At 41.6% G+C, this 18,626-nt stretch overlaps 1 protein-coding gene across 2 annotated transcripts in view; it reads right to left on the bottom strand.

Moving 5' to 3' along the window:
* LOC129768533 (mucin-2) overlaps positions 1-18,626 on the bottom strand; it is a 187,652-nt gene that overhangs the window by 74,330 nt on the left and 94,696 nt on the right. For both annotated transcript variants that reach the window (XM_055770257.1, XM_055770265.1), the window contains exons 3-8: positions 6,944-7,217; positions 6,576-6,885; positions 6,308-6,512; positions 5,795-6,246; positions 5,451-5,728; positions 21-1,104 (exon numbers count right to left, since the gene is read on the bottom strand). In XM_055770257.1, coding sequence (XP_055626232.1) covers positions 21-1,104; positions 5,451-5,728; positions 5,795-6,246; positions 6,308-6,512; positions 6,576-6,885; positions 6,944-7,217 — 2,603 coding nt within the window. The remainder of the gene's footprint in view (positions 1-20; positions 1,105-5,450; positions 5,729-5,794; positions 6,247-6,307; positions 6,513-6,575; positions 6,886-6,943; positions 7,218-18,626) is intronic.

Here is an 18,626-nt window from a genome sequence, read left to right as displayed (position 1 = left end):
TTCTTCAAGTCACTACTTACCGACTCGGTACTCGCTCAACTTCTTCAACAATGGGTTCCTCCGTGGTGGTCTGTCTCTGCCGGTTTCGGCTCAAGCTGCTATACTGCACAGGCGCGGCCACACTTGCCTCCTCCTCATCCTCTTCGCTATCAACCACCGTCGTCGTCGTTGGTCGCTGCCGTCTTATGCTAACATATTTCGGACTGGACGTGGGTCTTCGCGTAGCGAAGGTTGAAGGCTGGTTCTCTTCCTCCTCGAGTTCATCAACATCATCAAGTCGCTCGTCGGCTTCCTCCTCCTCGACACTAGCCCGAGTCGGTTTGGACCTGTGCAGCGTAACATACTTCGGTCGTTCCTTGAAAACTCCCTCGAACTCCGGCAGCTGCTCGATACCTTCGTTCTGGGGTGCCACGCGGCTGTTACTGTTACTATTTCTCACCACCGACGAGTACTTGTTTTCCGTCGTACCGGTCTTATCGGTCTGGGTGAATGTCAACGCCGGTCGGAATTTCTGCAGCCCGTTTCCAGCTCGGCTCAGAACGCGCTCGTAAAGCTTCTTGCTGATCGTGGAGGCAGTTGTCGAGACCTGGTCCGTCGAAGCACCCTTTAGCACAACCGTTCCATCCTCTTGGGCCTGTAGTTGACGCTCCAGCTCCTCGATACCACCAACACGCTTGATCAGCGCAATCAGCTCCTTGATCACCATTGGATCCTCCTCGGCCTGATTCTCCTCTACCACTTCCTCTTCCGAGTAATCGCTCTCAATCGGCGGTTCAGTCGTGGAGGTCGTGGTGAAGGCACGATTGTAGAAGGTGTTCCTGCTGGTAGCAGCGGTGACGCGGGCTCGCGGTGCCGGTGTGGTGGTCGATGTCGTCGTGGAGGTGGTTGACGTAGTGGTAGTGCTCGTCGTGGTGGTTGTGGTTGGTGTTGTGCAGGCTACATTGCGGGCATAATCACACGAGTCGGCCAGCTTGTTGAACACCAAGCCCGAGGGACAGGTGAATTGATGGGCCACCAAACCGAGACTGGGAGCGTCCAGACACCAGAAGTACTTCTTGCAGTCACGTGGATGCTGGAAGAAACCTTCGTCCGTGCACTTGAAGTCTGTAAAAAATGAACGATTTGAATATGCATTTCAGTAAAACTTATCGTGACGACTGCAAATTACGGATCTCTATAGTAGCATGTCCCAAAAAGATCCTGAAATTTTTTAGAACTAGAACAGAGGGTCCAAACCTCTTAAAAAGGATGGTTGTAATAGTTGTTATCCGTGGTTATTATGCCAAAGGCCAAAGGCCAAAGAAACAAATGGATAAAACCCCTAAGTCAAGTGACTCGACCCGTGCCGAGGGATGGATGGTCGGTACCTTCTGCCCTTACTGCATTAGGCGGGTCACTGCTGCAGCGAACCTTCGTTACCGCGCAACGCTCCTCTCACTGTCGGAAAAAAAACTTCATAGAGATTGACTCTATGATTGTAGAAGAGGATGTTGTAGGGAGTCTTGACGCATCTGCGGATGTTCAATTCTGCTCCTCTTCCACCATCAAGACTCCGACTCGTTGTTATTCGCCTGAGAATGAGATTGACGAGAGTAGCATCACTACAAAAACTGGATCTGAAGTGATAGATCCAGCCGAAGTCCACACTCCGTGAATGAGAAACCTAATAAAGGCTCAGAAGAGGAAACTGAAGAGTCTGGTTGTAGCTGGGGTCCCTGCAAGGGAAGCTTGGCAGCAAGTACTGAGTCAACATTTCTCTGGACCAATAAAACACCCTCGAAGACGGAACTATATAGTAATGATGAAAAACCCAAAACGGAAATCGTCACTAAAACTGGGTGGCCCTGGATCAGATCAGAGTTGGGAAACTCTCGGAGGACTATCCCAACACTGACTTATCAACGACTCAGTTAGATTCCATTCAGAATGCTCTACTGGTTGCAATACAGCAACAAATAAATGAACTGATGAAACCAAAATTGTTCAACTGCTAGTACAAATCAGGTTACTTAGTCCTTAGAGCCAAAACGAAAATCTCTCCACTGATAAATGGCGAATATTTAAGCGGTCTAATCCTAAAGAAATTCACGAGGACTGTACGCTAACAGTCGACGAAGCTTCCATGCGCCAACTCACAAGCAGAAAATTGACCGTCAACTTCAGATTTGGCGAAAATAGGCTGGGTAAAGCCATTCCAAAGCAACACCAAATCACAGCTCAGAAAAAACTCCAGTGTATTCAAGGAGGATCTGAGTGAAAAAGGGGAGTTTCTTCAAAGCCCATACCACACTGGATCCAGAACAAATAAAGATACTGGAAAAAGTAGTAAATTAAAACAGATAGGATTCCGACTCTCTTAAACGAACCTAGCGAACGTACAATCCAACCTAATACGGAACACTAAGGTTCTCTAAGAGTCGAGCGTGCTATCCAGGGGGTTGATAAAATGCACTGTGGATCTAGCTCCAATTCAAGAGCCTCCACAAAGGAAGAAAACAAGGTATTCAAGCAGGTTCATATAAGTTGTTGTACGATGACAAGCATGACTCCCCAAGAGCTGACGTTTTAGTTAATGCAAATATGAAATGCTTTCCTGTTACAGAGTTCATTTAACGTAGGCGGACCAAATAGTTCAAGAGTGAAAACGGGACACAGAAGACAAAAAACAAAAAGACATAATGTTTTAAAAATAGGATAAGTATGTTTTACATACGGTTCCTAATTCGTAACTGATTTGAACCAGGGGTTTTCAGATCATTATCACGACGATGTCCTTTTTATAGCCGAAACATTTTACGAAGCAATCGCTTCTTTTATTACAATAAAAATGTGTTATACGCAAACTTTACACTTCTGTGTCGAAAATATTATTGAAAACTATTCAATAAATCCACTTACATGTTTAAAGCTATCGACGAAAACAAACTTTTTCGGCTGCGCATCGCAGTTACACGACACGACCCAGAGTGAACAATGTACATTTGCTATCTTGCCTAGTGAAATTCAATAAAAAAGCACTTGCGATAGCTTCGCGGAATAACAAATACTCTGTGGAGCACTGTTTAAAAACACCTGGTTTATATTAGCAAAAATTGGAAGCATACCTATTTTCCCATACATTTATTCTGTGCATTTCTGTGCCTACCTACCCATGCTTTCTATACCGAGGAACGAGTGTAGATATAAGAAAATCTGCGAATAAGATATGCATAAATCACTCGCTCGAAATGCAAATGCAGCATTCGTTCGTACGAACACTGTGGAGAGAAGGAATTTAAGAGGCACTGTATTTCACACGTGAAAGCTGTGTTTTATTAACAGTCGAACGATTTTTTTTTTAAATTTTATGACGAAGATTTTTATTGACGAAGTTTGAAACGGTTAATTAATGTTAATTAATTAATGTGGACATTTTTTGTAGTTTGTTTTAATGTTTTCAATTAACCTGACGAAGTTTTTTGAACGGATTATATTATGTAGACTATTTAAATTTTTTAAATTATCTTTTTTTTTTAATTTGTATTGATCTCTATTATGTCTGTCATGATCTGGTGATAATGGACTATTTTTATTTTTATTTAGTTTTTTTTTATAGTTATATTAGTTGAAAAAAAAAAAAAGAAGTCTACAAAAGTTAGACCGTCGCGCGCGTGCCGCAGATATAAAGGATATTAAATTGAAAGATTTTTAAGTGCTGGTCTAGAAATTTTTAGTAAAGGAAATTTTCTCGATTTCTCTGAATGAGGATTTTCATAGTCAATCCAAAACAAGGCTGGCGGTTGGACTTGTGCTCTGGTGGAACACTTGGCTGCAAGGGCCTCGTCGGGACCGTATCGGCTCTGTGGTGGACATGACTGAGTATTGGCTTGTCTATTGACATTGTAATTTTTTTGAACTTATATCTGTGAATGAAATCAGTGCGTTTTTTTGTGTTTGCTAAACTGATTCCAATGTTGAGAAAAAAGTAAATAAATTATCTTTTAGATAACTCGTCTTGCTCAAACCTCTGTAGGGGAAGGAGGCGGGACCATCATCATCATCATCATCATCTTCAAAAATAACAATCCTTTTCACAAAAAAAACAGCATTCGCAGTCTTTGAACCTTGGGGAAGAGGGATAAACTACAGCGTTTCAGATAAATATCTAAAGATTGTGTTCTAAAAAAAATGTAACGCTTTCATTTGTGTATGAAATATTGAGTAAAACTAGTTTAGAGTGTAATGTTTACATGTGCAAATTTAGTCAGAATCTGTCAAGTGGTTATTGAGATGACTTCCTAGCAAGAAGTGTTTCGACAAAAAATTATGCGTGCGGTCTTGGAACATCCAGGTTAGTCGCACAGGTGGATCGCGAAACAGTTGGGAATCGATAATTCGACCGTGTCCCGTGTGGTAAAATCGTTCAAGGAAACCCAGACGACTCAGCAGTGAGCTGGCAGCGGAAGAAAAGCGAAGACGACCATGAAGGCAAGGAAGGTGAGGGATTACTTCAAACCAAACATTTCGATGCGGGACATGGCCAAGAAATTCAATTCTTCCGTCTGGTTCGCAGACAACGAAGCGAGCCTGACTTCATGTTTTGTCTTCAAGGTAAGGAAGGCGCCTAACCAAACCGATAAACAGGATACGGTCGCCAAATCCTGCACCACGAAGCTGTACCGCGAGTAGTTGGTACAGTCGAAATGCATCGTAATGGACGACGAGACGTACATTAAAGCGAACGCCAAGCAGATCCTCGGCCTGGAGTTTTTCATAGGCAAGCCCCGCCTGGAGGTTCCGGAGAAGTTCCGGAAGAAGAAGGGCAACAAGGGCAGTGTCAAAAATATCCGACTTGAAATGAATTCGTGATGGTGATCATTTTTGTCTGTTCCTTTTTTTACTACGATCTTTATACAAAGACAGTGGTGCTATTAGGAAGATGAAAGGAAAGATATATGCCGACAAGTTCCGCCATTCCAAACCGACTGAAATTGTTGAAGATACTGTAATGTTCAGAAATTATGAGACTGGAAAACTGGAGATCAATTTCAGAGTTGAGAGAATTACGGTCATCAGAATGAATAGTAACGATACTATTGTAATAAATGCGAAGAGGGGTTAGGTGCTGACGTCCCGTATCTCACATGGGGAAATTGCATATCCGTTCCTCTTAAACTGCTCAAAGCTCTTATTCGGATGATCAAACGATCATTGTTGAGCAACAACCGAAACAGATTTCGACATAAGAAAAGACGGAACGGGAGAAGAATTGCCATCTGAGCGTCCAAAAAGTGTTCGGAAAACGCGAACCAGATGCTTTTGATGGAAGTAAAGTGGATTGAGTTAGATATTAATAAACCTTGGTAAGAGGAAGTTCGAGTAAATGAACGTTACGTGCGGAAACACTGGAAATATTCACTTCCCATCAATTAATTATATAAATCCCTCCGCCCAGAAGATTCTACACTTACCCGCTCCCGGATCCGGAGTTGTCGGTGGCTGTGGGGTCGTAGTACGTCCTCCGATGTACAGCGAACTATGTGTTGTGGTGCTTGTTGTGGTAGTTGTTGTTGATCGTGCCGTTGGCCGGACGTTCTTCCTACTCGGGGTGTTCTTGAACGACGATTTGACCTCATTGTTGTTATCGTTGTTCAGACGGTTCCGGCTGGTGCTGCTGCTTCCCTGTCGACTACGTGATCTCGATGGTTTCCGGGGACGGCTTGGGGCTGCAATATCATTGACGCCAACACTGCAAACAAAATCAAAGTTAGATAAATCCTCCTAAACATGGCACCAAGTATTCATCAATACATACTCCGTGCTAGCAAGCAACGTTTCCTTAGCGGCTTCAATGATCGGGTAAGGTTTTCCATGACAGGTTCCCCGAAAATCGTCGTTATCGATCGACCAGAACATAATTCCACCCAGTCCATTCTCGGCAACGTATTTGGCTTTCTTACGAGCGATAGCTTCGTCGTCATAGCCGACCCATTGGTTACCTTTGAACGCATATGGACCCATTGCCTTGGGGTTGGGCTGCACCACAGTCCACTCGGGATCCTCTTTCACAGCGGTACAGATTTCGTAGTACGCTAGATAACCCTTCTCGCGAGTAGCATCACCCTGCTCACCAGGACCGTCTGCAGGGGAGCCAATTTCGGTCGCGTCTGGGTTGTACAGCGTGTACGATCTACCGTAGGTAGGAATACCAAGAACCAACTTCTCACGTTCTGCACCGGCATTCAGGTAAAACTTGATGCTGTAGTCCTGAAATTGGATGGAAATGGGCATTCAACTACACCCGGGTCAGTGACTTCATAGTTCTTACAATGTTCAGTTCGGTGTCAAAGTTGTACTCGGAGGGTTCCTCCAACGAAAACAGTGGCGAATGGTGATTCACAGCCGGCTCGTAGGCGCTGTGGTAATCGTACGTCAGCAAGTTGAACCAGTCCAGATATTTGTTTAACTTGACCACATCGTAGCCCTTCTCGATGTACTCTATACCGGCTGGTACAGCCATCGTAAGTAAAAGTCTGCCGAAAAAAATACCAAATTGAGATCACCAATGCCGAACTACCACTTGTTTGCACACTCACCTTGGTCTACCAGTCTTCGAAGACTCCCGGTCGAATTCCTCACGCAGCTCCTGCACCAGTTGGGCGTAGTTTTCCCGATCCTTCGGTTTGGATCCATCGCGGAAGGCCGGATACTCCCAGTCCAGATCCAACCCGTCGAAGTGATTCTGCCGGAGGAACTTGATGGCGTTCTTGACGAACTGCGATCGTCGTTCGGCATCGCCAACCATCGGAGAGAAGCGCGAAGAGCCTTCGTTCCAGCCGCCAATGGCGAGCATGGTTTTCAGGTTCTTGTTGTACGTTTTCAGGCCTGTGAACTTTGCGAAGCCGCCTGGAAAAGAAAACTCCCGCTTGAGTCAATTCGTACCGAGATAGAGGGATGGACTCACCTTGCTCGATGTCCTGATACTTGTCGTACGGTTTCAGCGCATTCTCCTTGGTGAAGCCACCGAACGAGTAGATCAGATGGGTGCACAGGTAGGGATTGATGTTCTGTGGGTTGAACTTGGCCGTGCCCGGTCTGTAGACGGACCAGTTGGTGTAGTAGCATACTACTCGCTGGTTAGCTTCCGATGCCGCCGACACACCGCCATTGCTGCTGGAAGCGCACAGTGACAGTGCCGTTGCCAGCAGAAGTAACCATGTTGCCGCTCCTCGTTGAAGCTGTAAAAAAGAGGAAAAATGAACGAACAGATTAGTGGTAATTGCTGGGAGTTTATTTAACGAACACGAGCGCGCGCGGGTGTTGATTTCGAAATTTGCTACTGCCGCTGTTGCTATTGCGGAAATTGCAAAGTTAGAGCGGTGGAATGTGGAAATGAGATAAATAGAGCATAATCTGTATGATGTGTTTGTTTTTTTTTTTTCGTGCAAACCGGTGGTATAATTTTTGAGTTATCTCAGATTTCTCCCACGGTGAACGGCTGGAAGGAAATCATGCAATCATGGTGGTTCCCGTGTACAGGTGAATAGTTGCATCGGGATATCCGCTCGAATTATGTTCGTCTTTACGGTGTGCACCTGTTTTGCGGTGGTGCGTTTTTTCACCGGATGTTGGTCACCTATGTTAATGGGTGTCAGTAGTTTGGTATGTGACAGTAATAAACTTCATTGTCCGCATGGGTGAAACAAAAACGACAAATGCCATCGAATGAACTATATTTTGATTGCTACTGTACTCGCCGAACAGATACATCTGCTATAAGGGACTGTCCACATATCACGTGGACAGGAAAAAGCACGATTTTAGACACTCTCCTTCCCCTCTTTGGACAAGTGTGGGCATTTCTTATACACTACACCCTGTCGTCCACGTGGACATTCCTCCAGTTTTTGGAAAAAAAAATCAAGAAAATAATTGAATTGCGCTTAAAAGTCATTTATGTTTGTTGCTATTTGCTTTTCTATGTTTTTATTGATACATAATTTAGTTTTATGTAAAGTTACGATTTGTTCTCATTTAATTGATTTTTATCCAACATTGTCCGAGAAGCTCATTAGTTCAGTATTCGTTTTCCGCTGAAATCTATAAAAAATATCACTTGTGAATCTAATTCCGGACTTTTGTTCTGTTAAGACCGGCGTAACCTATCTGACCTGCTTGGCGGTATGGATATCATCACGCTGTTAGAGTTGTGAAAATGACCTGAAAAACTTCGTCCCGCCCAAAATTTGTTTTTTTGTTATCAATACCTTCAAACATTCACGTTTTCTTACTAAGCGCAAGTTCATGAGTCCAACCGCAGAGCTGTTCATTGATTGATCTTCCAATCAACCCCGTTGAATTTACCTTTTACTAAAAAAAAATCCTAGTACTTCTACCAAAACTCATCATTATAATCTCAGATTATTTTCAGACACAATTTTCGTTCAAGATTTTTCAACCACTTGCAAATAACATGTTTCTCCGTTACATGGAATAAATGTTCGATACAGAAAATATGATAGAACAAAGACAGACCCCTCCCCTCTTCTCCCCTAAAATTTTCACATGCCAAATTTGGCTCCATCTGCTTGATTAGTTTTCGAGTTATGTAGAAATTTGGTGTTTCATTTGTATGACAGCCCCCACCCCCCTCTTAGAGAGGGGGGTGTAGAGTCTAACCATCATAAAAACATTTATTGCACCCTAGAACCTCCATATACCAAATTTGGCTTCATTTGGTTGATTAATTCTCGTGTAATGCAGAAATTTGTATTTCATTTGTATGGCAGCCCCCTCCTAAGAGAGGGGGAGGAATATCTTACCACCGTGAAAACATTCATTGCACACTAAAACTTCCACATGCCAAATGTGGTTTCATTTGCTTGATTAATTCTGTACTAATGCAGAAATTTGTGTTAATTTGTATGGCAGCCCCCTCTTAGAGAGGGGGAAGGGGTCTCAAACTAACACGAAAACCTTCCCCGGCCCCAAAAAGCCCAGCCCTATATACCAATTTTCATGTTGATCGGTTCAGCAGTTTCCGAGTCCATAACAATCAGACAGACAGACAGACAGACAGAAATCCATTTATATATATATATATATATATATATATATATATATATATATATATATATATATATATATATATATATATATATATATATATATATATATATATATATATATATATATATATATATATATATATATATATATATATATAGATGAATAACCCTTAAAATTTCCAACAAGTCGTCCATACATCGAAAGATGGGCACTTTTACAGGGAAAAAGTTTAAAACAATTTTACAAAAATACGTTTTTGGGAAAAATGAATTTTAAGTTTTAAAATAACTTTATTGTCATCGAATTTTTTTCCAAAAATTTTTGGTATTTTTTTATGAAAATTTAAACAATTTCCTACATTTCATCCTTTGACATGAATTTTTAGGTATCATAGTTTTTAGTTATACGTTTTTGTAAAAAAATAAGAAAGAAAAGTTGATGGGTCTGAGCCTAGGGGCACGGACGGGATCTTGACATAGGACTGTGGTTGTGTGTAGTAATTGCATTTGAATTGAGTTTTTCATTGTTCAAAATCTGTATTTTTTTTCTCTTCTGTTACATCAATTTGATGCCCTGGAAAGCCGTTTCCTGTATGTACTTGTATCCTTTAAACGGGTTAGATGACATAACGTGGTAGAATTCGGTACCGCATTCTGTTCAAAAATGTACACAAAAATACCATTAAAGCCATTACTACCCTTTCTTCTGTTTATTCAATCATGCAGAAGAAGAAAAAAAGTCATCATGTATCATTTTTGAACACAAGTCTAAATAGTTAAGGCCTACATAGATATAAGACTGAGTCAAATCAATCTATGACTACAAAAATATATTATAGATAAAAATAGCATTATCTCCTTCAATACCACGTTGTCCGGAATATTTTTTGTAATAACTTTACAGCACTGTAAGATCGCGACTACTCAAGCTATGATAATCGGATTTACGTGGTATACCCTTTCGATCTTCTAAATCAGCAGCCATTCAAATTAATTTATTGCATTTTTACATAAGCAAACAACATACTTGATATTATGACATCCTGGACCACAATTAAACAAATTGTTAGTAGTGAGACCTAGACGATAAAAATATGAATTGAGCACAAATTGATTGGATAACATACAATATAATATAAAATGAATGCCTATTGTCGGTAAATGGAGAATAATTCATTTTACGCATCAACTCACATTATGGGCTAACGCCCGAATTTAGGCAAAAAGATTGCTCGTTGCGTCGGGGAGGAAGCGAGCGGATAGTGAAATCGAAAGAAAACATACCCAATTAAATCGTCAAATTGTTAACTTTTTTTACAATATTCACTGTTCATGTTTCAAGCGAAAAAAATGTGGATAAATTTCCTGTCTAATGATATATAACACAACATGTGTCGCAATAACCATTTTGAGTAATATGCGTTTGAAAACTCTTAATAGATCGTTACATTTTTCGTAGAGTGATATAGAAATCAAAGACATAGTCCTATGTCAAAATTTGGTTTTTTCCAAAAAGTAGTCCTATTATTTTTCGAATATTTCAAGTATGCAAAGTTGCTTAAATGACCCATGTTTTTACACCCACAACGTTTCACTGCTATCTGAGATGGTGCTGCCAACGGCCAGTCGAGTTGGCATGAAATTCGTCTAGGTCAACTTGATCGCTAGACTGACGATGTCCGTGTTGCCAGAACATGGCACGTCACCGAAATTAAATAAAAAAGGCTAAAAGAACGAATGAATGTGGATTTTGTTTCAGTGTATTTACATTTGAACCACCTTTGGGATGTATGAGTTAATTGATGACATTAAACTAACAAAATATTTATTTTCGGAGACCTTACTCCGGAATGGAATCTGTGTTTGTTTCTATTTATTTTTACTGCACGGTCGTCCCGATCCGCACTTCCATTAAAATAATTTTCATTCATTTTTTTGGTTTTGTGTGGTAGTCACTTCTTTCTGTACGGTCGTCCCGAGCCGCACTAGTTCCACGCCGTCGTCCGGATCCGCAAAAAAATTTACTTCCCTTTTTACACATCACGGTCATCCCAAGCCGTACCCGTTTGTTCGGTTCTGGTCGGGGTAATTTTTCGTCAAAGGAATTTTCTCCGTCTTGCACTGGGGTCATGCGTATTCTAGAGCTTGTCACTCAGAAAGCATTCAAGGGGTGTTATTTGGCATAGAAATCTCAACTATGTACTTATAAAAAGGACGCAATTAATACTACGTTGAGACGGCGAAGTTCCTCTAGGAACGTTAGTGCCATTTAAAAAGATATTAAGTATTCAACTTGTTTTCCGTTGTTACTCTAGTTGTCAGATTTGATCGGCACAATTTGAGAAGCACAAATTGGACCAATCAAAACGTGAGATTTAACGCGTTTAAATCGTGCTCGACATTTTACAATTATTCTAAAACTATAATTTCATTAATTGTGTTAGAAGCGTAGAAATATTTCCAATTAATTGATGCAAATGTTCAGGATTTTTATTTTCATTTTACCCCCCATATAAAGGATGTGTCACATCAAATTGCATCACGGAAAAAACGCTATAGAAATTCGCCCAGTAGACCGATCCTTTTGAAAATTTTAGACAGTAAAATAAAAACTATTAAACAACTTTTGACTTTTCTTTTTATTCATACTTCGAGCCCAAGCCCGTATGCTCGTACCTTCCTCTTTACCCCGTCCATAAGTTCTGTACAACGTCAGGTTGTAGTTTTTTTGAACAGAAATCCATTTTCTCTGGAAGTCCGCCTCCGATTTGACAACTTTCTTCCGGAGGGCCTGCTTCATAATCGCCCAATATTTCTCTATTGGGCGAAGCTCCGGCGCGTTGGGCGGGTTCATTTCCTTTGGCACGAAGGTGACCCCGTTGGCTTCGTACCACTCCAACACGTCCTTTGAATAGTGGCACCAAGCGAGATCCGGCCAAAAGATGGTCGGGCCCTCGTGCTGCTTCAATAGTGGTAGTAAGCGCTTCTGTAGGCACTCCTTAAGGTAAACCTGCCCGTTTACCGTGCCAGTCATCACGAAGGGGGCGCTCCGCTTTCCGCAAAAGCAGATCGCTTGCCACACCATGTGCTTTTTGGCAAACTTGGATAGTTTCTGGCTGCGAATCTCCTCCGGAACGCTGAATTTGTCCTCTGCGGAGAAGAACAACAGGCTCGGCAGCTGACGAAAGTCCGCTTTGACGTAGGTTTCGTCGTCCATTACCAGGCAATGCGGCTTCGTCAGCATTTCGGTGTACAGCTTCCGGGCTCGCGTCTTCCCCACCATGTTTTGCCTTTCGTTGCGGTTAGGAGCCTTCTGAACCTTGTATGTACGCAGGCCCTCCCGCTGCTTGGTCCGCTGGACGAATGAACTTGACAAATTCAGCTTATTGGCGACTACCCGGACCGAACTTCTCGGATCACGTCTAAACTGCTTAACTACGCGCTTGTGATCTTTTTCACTGACGGAGCATCCATTTTTGCCGTTCTTCACCTTCCGGTCGATGGTTAGGTTCACGAAGTATCGTTTTAGTACTCTGCTGACCGTGGATTGGACGATTCCCAGCATCTTACCGATGTCCCGATGTGACAACTCCGGATTCTCGAAATGAGTGCACAGGATTAATTCACGACGCTCTTTTTCGTTCGACGACATTTTTCCAAATTTACGAAAAATTGACAGTGAAGCATGGCCAACGTGATCTATTCACTCTTATCTGATTTTAAAGCGAAAGCTGAAGATATAATTCCTGAAAATTTAATTTCTACAGCGTTTTTTCCGTGATGCAATTTGATGTGACACACCCTTTAATCCTGTCCTACGTCAATGGGTAGAAGTTCAGTGATCTGAATATACTAAATGGGCTGAAAAGTTCCGGGATTTTTACTGAGAACAATCGTTTTATGAGCAAAGCTGTATTTATTCCTCAATATAGTTTCCTTCGAGGACAATACACTTGAAATAGCGAGTTTCCAACGTTTCGATTCCTTTTCTGTAGTACGAAACGTCTCAGTCTTCGAAATATGCCTTAGTGCCGCTTTCTAGACTGCCTATTGGACTCAGGAGTGTGATAATGGATCCACGTTTCATCCATTGTCACAAAACGTCGAAAAAAGTCCACTCGATTACGCTTCAACAACGCCAAACCGGCTGTTGAATCATCCACGCACCGCTGTTTTTGGTCGACGGTCAGCAAATGTGGCATCCATCGCGCGGATAGCTTTTTCATGTCAATAGTGTCATGCAAAATGTATCCCACTCATTCTTTTGAAATTCCTATGGTCCCAGCTAACTCGCGTAACTTCACTTTACTGTCGTTCAAAACGATTCGATGCACTTGTTTTACGATTTCTGGATTCGTAGCCTTTTTTGACCTTCCACCGATAAACTGTTGTTCTCGAAGGAGCAGAAGTGCAATAAAATTTCGTCAACCACTGCATTGATTGTTCAGAACTTCTTCCCATCAAAGAACAATATTTGATCAAAATACGATGTTCCTCTTTTCCCATTTTTATATGAAATATTTAAACAATTGTAGCTTGTGAACAAATGAACGATATGTCATGAAACTTCTCACATAAGCTAGTGACAGATGAACCTCGCGAAATAAATCTTGTTCATTATTTAGTGTCGCCATCTGATGAAAAATCCCGGGACTTTTCAGCCCATGTAGTACTTACACTACTGGATGCAGAAAATGATAATCTATCGACTATAAAATTACCGTGTCATTCGGATAGTTGACAACAGCTCCAATAAAAACAAAAAATCTGTGTAGCAGGCTGTGAAAAAAAAACGAAATTGCATTCAGCCAGAGTGAACCATAAACAAAGGGCAAGTTTTTCCTATTTATCCGAATCTTTAACAGATTTTTCTGGCTTGGTTACGACGTCCGAACTTTAGGAGGCAATAATACTCTATACATTTTTTAACTTGGTTCACTTTGTCGAAGTAATTTTTTAAATTCTCTTCGTTCATAACATTTTAGAGCCAGAACGTTTACACCCAAATGGGCACACCATTTTTCGTGCGAAGTACAACGACATCCAACATCTGATGAAAAATGTATCCCCTGTAAAGCATGAATTCTTCATGAAGCTGGTTCCCAGTGATCCAAAAATGTAAGTAGTTGTATCTAGGATACGACCGCATATTTTCGACGTGGAACTACGCAATTATATTATGCAATCCACTTGTTCACCACTTCGTATATTATTTTAGAATGCATCGAAGGTTTTGTAATAGATTATGTTCTTCGCTACAAATGAATTTGATTCACGTCCTTTTACGTTTGATATGATGCTTAGGACTATCAAAAGATGTGAACGGAAGAATTGTCAAACGATCATTGTATTTTACATTTCCCTCTGAAACTATTGCACATCTCATGTTTACGTAGTTCTCGAACCGCGAAAGTTCATTCACCTCTAGTATCTGAAATGACGATTTTTCCAGGCTTCTTAGTTTAAAAGTACGTTTTAGGGAAACATATTCCGGTCTGCATAACGACAAGTGAGTACAAAAATACTCAACACCAAGAAATACCCCCGACTTGCATGTATTTGCAAAACGGATTCCCCCGGGCACATTGATTTTGAAGTCCGTGTTAGGGAAACACAGCTCGGTGGGAACAAACATACCCCTGACTTGCATGTATATTGCATGGATCCCCACAGGCACATCGATTTTGAAGTCTGATGCAAACATCTTTCTGATCTGTTAAGAAATATTCAAGTCATAAGCATTCGAAATACGGTTAGGATACGGTTAGCACACAAATCGGCAGAACAAATGTATGGGAAAAAAGGAAGTTCTTCCAGTTTTCATAAATTTAAACCATTTAGAGATTAGTGAATTGTAATGTTGCGTTTCAAACAAATCTTAGAGAATTTCTGATTCGATTGGTATGCAAATCATGAGAATTCATTCACAATAAAAATAGTTACTAACGTTAACTTTATATCATAAAAACATGACCTGTTTTCTGATTTGGCACCCTTCCTGAGAGACGTAGTTCTACGTCAAAAATTGTAAGGGGTTGTATCTAGGACACGACCGCATTTTCGACGTAGAACCACGGAATTAAATTATTCAATTCGCTTGTTTTGACGAGGGGATTATGTCTAACCATTCAATCTAGGGGTCTATTTCAAAGTTTCGGGTGGAAAAAATGTATGGTTTTCCTATTGGGATTTGAAGGCATACCTCCATAAATGATACGTTGTATTTAAATAAATGCAGTGCATGTCCGTATTCCAAAATTCAGGATACTCTTCCACAATAGCACTAGCTCAAAAAATTTGCATGTGCTGCTGAAACCTTCTTTGTCGAAGCACACTTTGATACGGAGGGCTTCCTCTTTTGCGAGGATGTGTAGTGAGTGCGGATGAAACTGCATTGCCATTCCCAATATCTTCCATTCTTGCATCGAGCTGTGTGTGTCTGTATGTGTGAAATGTGTATACCAAAACAAAAAGTCATTTCTTTCTATACTCATATGTTATTTTACAGATTTTTTTAATCTCAGTGCTTTTAAGACATCCTGTAACACGTGAATGATAAAATAATAGATTTGATCAGCCATACTCAATTGGTGAGAGTCTAATCATCAAATTGAAATATCTCAAAATAATGTTTTGGCGCTTGGTTCGTTTTGGCAAAACCCCGACCAATTGTCCCTGTAATGCGGATGTTGAAAATCACTGACGAATTTATCGTAATTCCATAGGTATTTTAGGAATGTTCGGAAATACGAAAGTAATACGGCGAAAAAGTAAGATTGAGACGGCGAAGTTCTTCCAGGAACGTTAACTAGCGCGTCGCATTTCGTGAATTTTTCTATTAAAACCTGGAACTACTGGAGATCCTTGTAACTGTTGGTGTTCGAGAGTTCGAGAATCGAACCAAGAAGTCCAATTCAACCGGAAACACATCATCAAAGCGTTTCGGTTTACGGAATCTCGTTCAGACAGGGGTGTTTTGTCGTCATAGGAAAGGGAAACGTCGAATGAAATTCCAACTGATAATGATAACAAATTCAAATTATACTTGACTTCCATTCACGGAGCGCTTGTCGATACCATAGCATTACCATACGAGGTAATGGTTTAACCGAGCCGAGCCTCGAACTGGAGAAACATGACACATGATAAGGCTTGTTGCAAATATTACTTATAAACCATTGCAAGGCCAACATTCGATGCATTTTGCCAGCACGTAATCAATGGTGTAATGACCGAGTATGAAATGATGATGAAATTAGCTTACATATGTCTAACAGAAAACATAATTTGTCCGTATCGAAGGGTTTAACTAAATTCAGTCGAATAAATCATTCCACCATATCAGTTCGGTTCAACGATCAAGCGAACATAAGTGTGTGGCTGCCCGTAACAAACCGATATGACTTAACAAAACACGTATGAACAAGGTACTTAACGATGTACATACCAATGTATTGACAACGCCATCGTAAAGAAAATCACTTAATTGAGATCTCCTCAAATCCATCCGATTGTTATTCCCGGTACCAATTAATTGCGATGCCTTGAACAGTTCCATCATCTCTAGGTCTTTCGGTCAGTTGGTCAGACCCGGCCCAAACACGTACGTGTTTAGCCCGTTCGTTGCCCATTTTTATCACCGGGGATCCCGACTCGGCGCAAACAGAGCCAGCGTATATGCGAGGGTGTGTCCGCTGACGGAGGCCATTAACCGCGAGCCGTAAGCAATCATGATAGGGCAACAATTTCTCGCCGTTGATTGTTTTTTTTCATTATTTCAGAGGTCCCGTGTTTGGGCCGTCTTGTTTTCGTGATGGGGTAATAGCGGCTCATCGTATTTGAATACGCTTACAGTTAGGTATTAGATATGGCACGCGCCGGGCGCCCAGGGTTAGCTAATGCTGTTTTTATTAAGAGCTAATTTGAATAAACGGTTCGGCGTTGCATCAGCTGTGTGTGATGACTGTGTAAAAACGTGATGAAAACAGGTCGAGTGTGCTCGCAAAATAGCGCTAGGATGCGATTCAAATGTTAAATTATTACCTAGAAATCGATGGGATGCTGTGGTGTGGAATGCGCTTATTGAGAGAAGTGAAAGGAGAACTGAGTCGAGTGTCGTATTTCAGATTAATGCTAAATATGCCATAACCGGTTGTAGACATTTGAACATTTCTTATGACATTCTACCCTACAACGAAAAAAAAAAAATGGGGAAGCTAGAGAAGTGAAATTTTAAGAATTTCAATGGATGCTTTTATACGACACATTCCCAGCAACGGTTACGCATGTTGAGCTGACACCTTCTCATGCTCTAGCTGACTCTTTGCTGGGGGGCAGTTTCTCAGATTGCTCCACAAAAAAAACCCTGAAAGCTAAAACTCGTGGCTCGCTCCCAGCCGGCAACACCGGAGGCGACAAAATAAACCGTAACGCATTTCCCGTCGTCGCTGGGCGCATGCAGATATTGAAAGCCCTATAAACCTCTCACAACCGAAATAGAAGACAAAACAAAACCAGAACAGCCACGACCCAATGAGAACAAACCCGTTCCATTTCGTCATAAATAGTGATTTTCCCACGAAAAATTGCACAAATTCAGCGGCGAGTTTGTGCCACAACATATGAGGATTTCGATCTCACCGTATTGGATCGAGCAATACCTAGATCCCTTTTGAATGGGACAGTCAACTTCGCATTCAGTTCTCATTCGGACACTTTTTGTTACCTGGACCCCCATGTCAACGTAGGCTTCTGAGTGCGGGTCTCCGCGCGATGTTCTTCGGGTGCATGTTGCAACCTGCAACCAAGCTCCGTGAGAATAGCATCATTAATCACCTCGTTTGCAACACGAAAAACACCAATTTGTTGTACGATCACCTCCAATGGGGATCGTATGTGGTAGCCAGCAACAACAACTGTTGAGTGCTTTTCGATTTGGAATTGCAAAATGCAAGGTTTCGATGTGTTTAACGAATTTCGTCGACCTTCTGCTGCAGTTTTGGAAATCGATTTCAGGGGAAGCTGTAAACATATTTGCCACAGATGAACCAGCCGTACCACGGTAGATTCTAACTGTCACAAAACTCTAAACAGTATGACATCAGTCGCCATCGGACAGCCACGATGATTCAGCTGCCACAAAGGTCTACAGACGCTTTCGCATTTGTTCGCGCTAGCGGTCAACGGTTAAAGCGTGGGCTTGGCAGGTGAGAATCAGATTAGCTCGCTCCCGTCATCATCGCACCGGCAGCAGATAACGACGTACAATTATTTAACCACGCATTGTCTTCGGTGGGTAGCCTGCCCTCCCATGTTTCACAGGTTGCCAACTCCGTATGCAATTGCGGTGATGGTTGGTTTCTTCAAAAGAATCGTTAAAGTTGATTGGGCGATTGCACAGTAGTAACGTTGCACAACTGGAGTAGGTGGGTTTGAAAATTGTGCAACCAATTAGCATATTCGTATCCCATGGGCCACGTGCGAATTGGTATGAGGTTATGTAAACAAACATAGATGCTTTTGCTATCGGTTTGGTTTCATGAGAGATAGTGAAGACGGTGCGCTGTAAACTGTGATTGA

The sequence above is a fragment of the Toxorhynchites rutilus genome, chromosome 1, assembly GCF_029784135.1.
Source record: "Toxorhynchites rutilus septentrionalis strain SRP chromosome 1, ASM2978413v1, whole genome shotgun sequence".
Taxonomy (NCBI): domain Eukaryota; kingdom Metazoa; phylum Arthropoda; class Insecta; order Diptera; family Culicidae; genus Toxorhynchites; species Toxorhynchites rutilus.
This window is presented reverse-complemented; position numbering and strand designations above follow the sequence as displayed.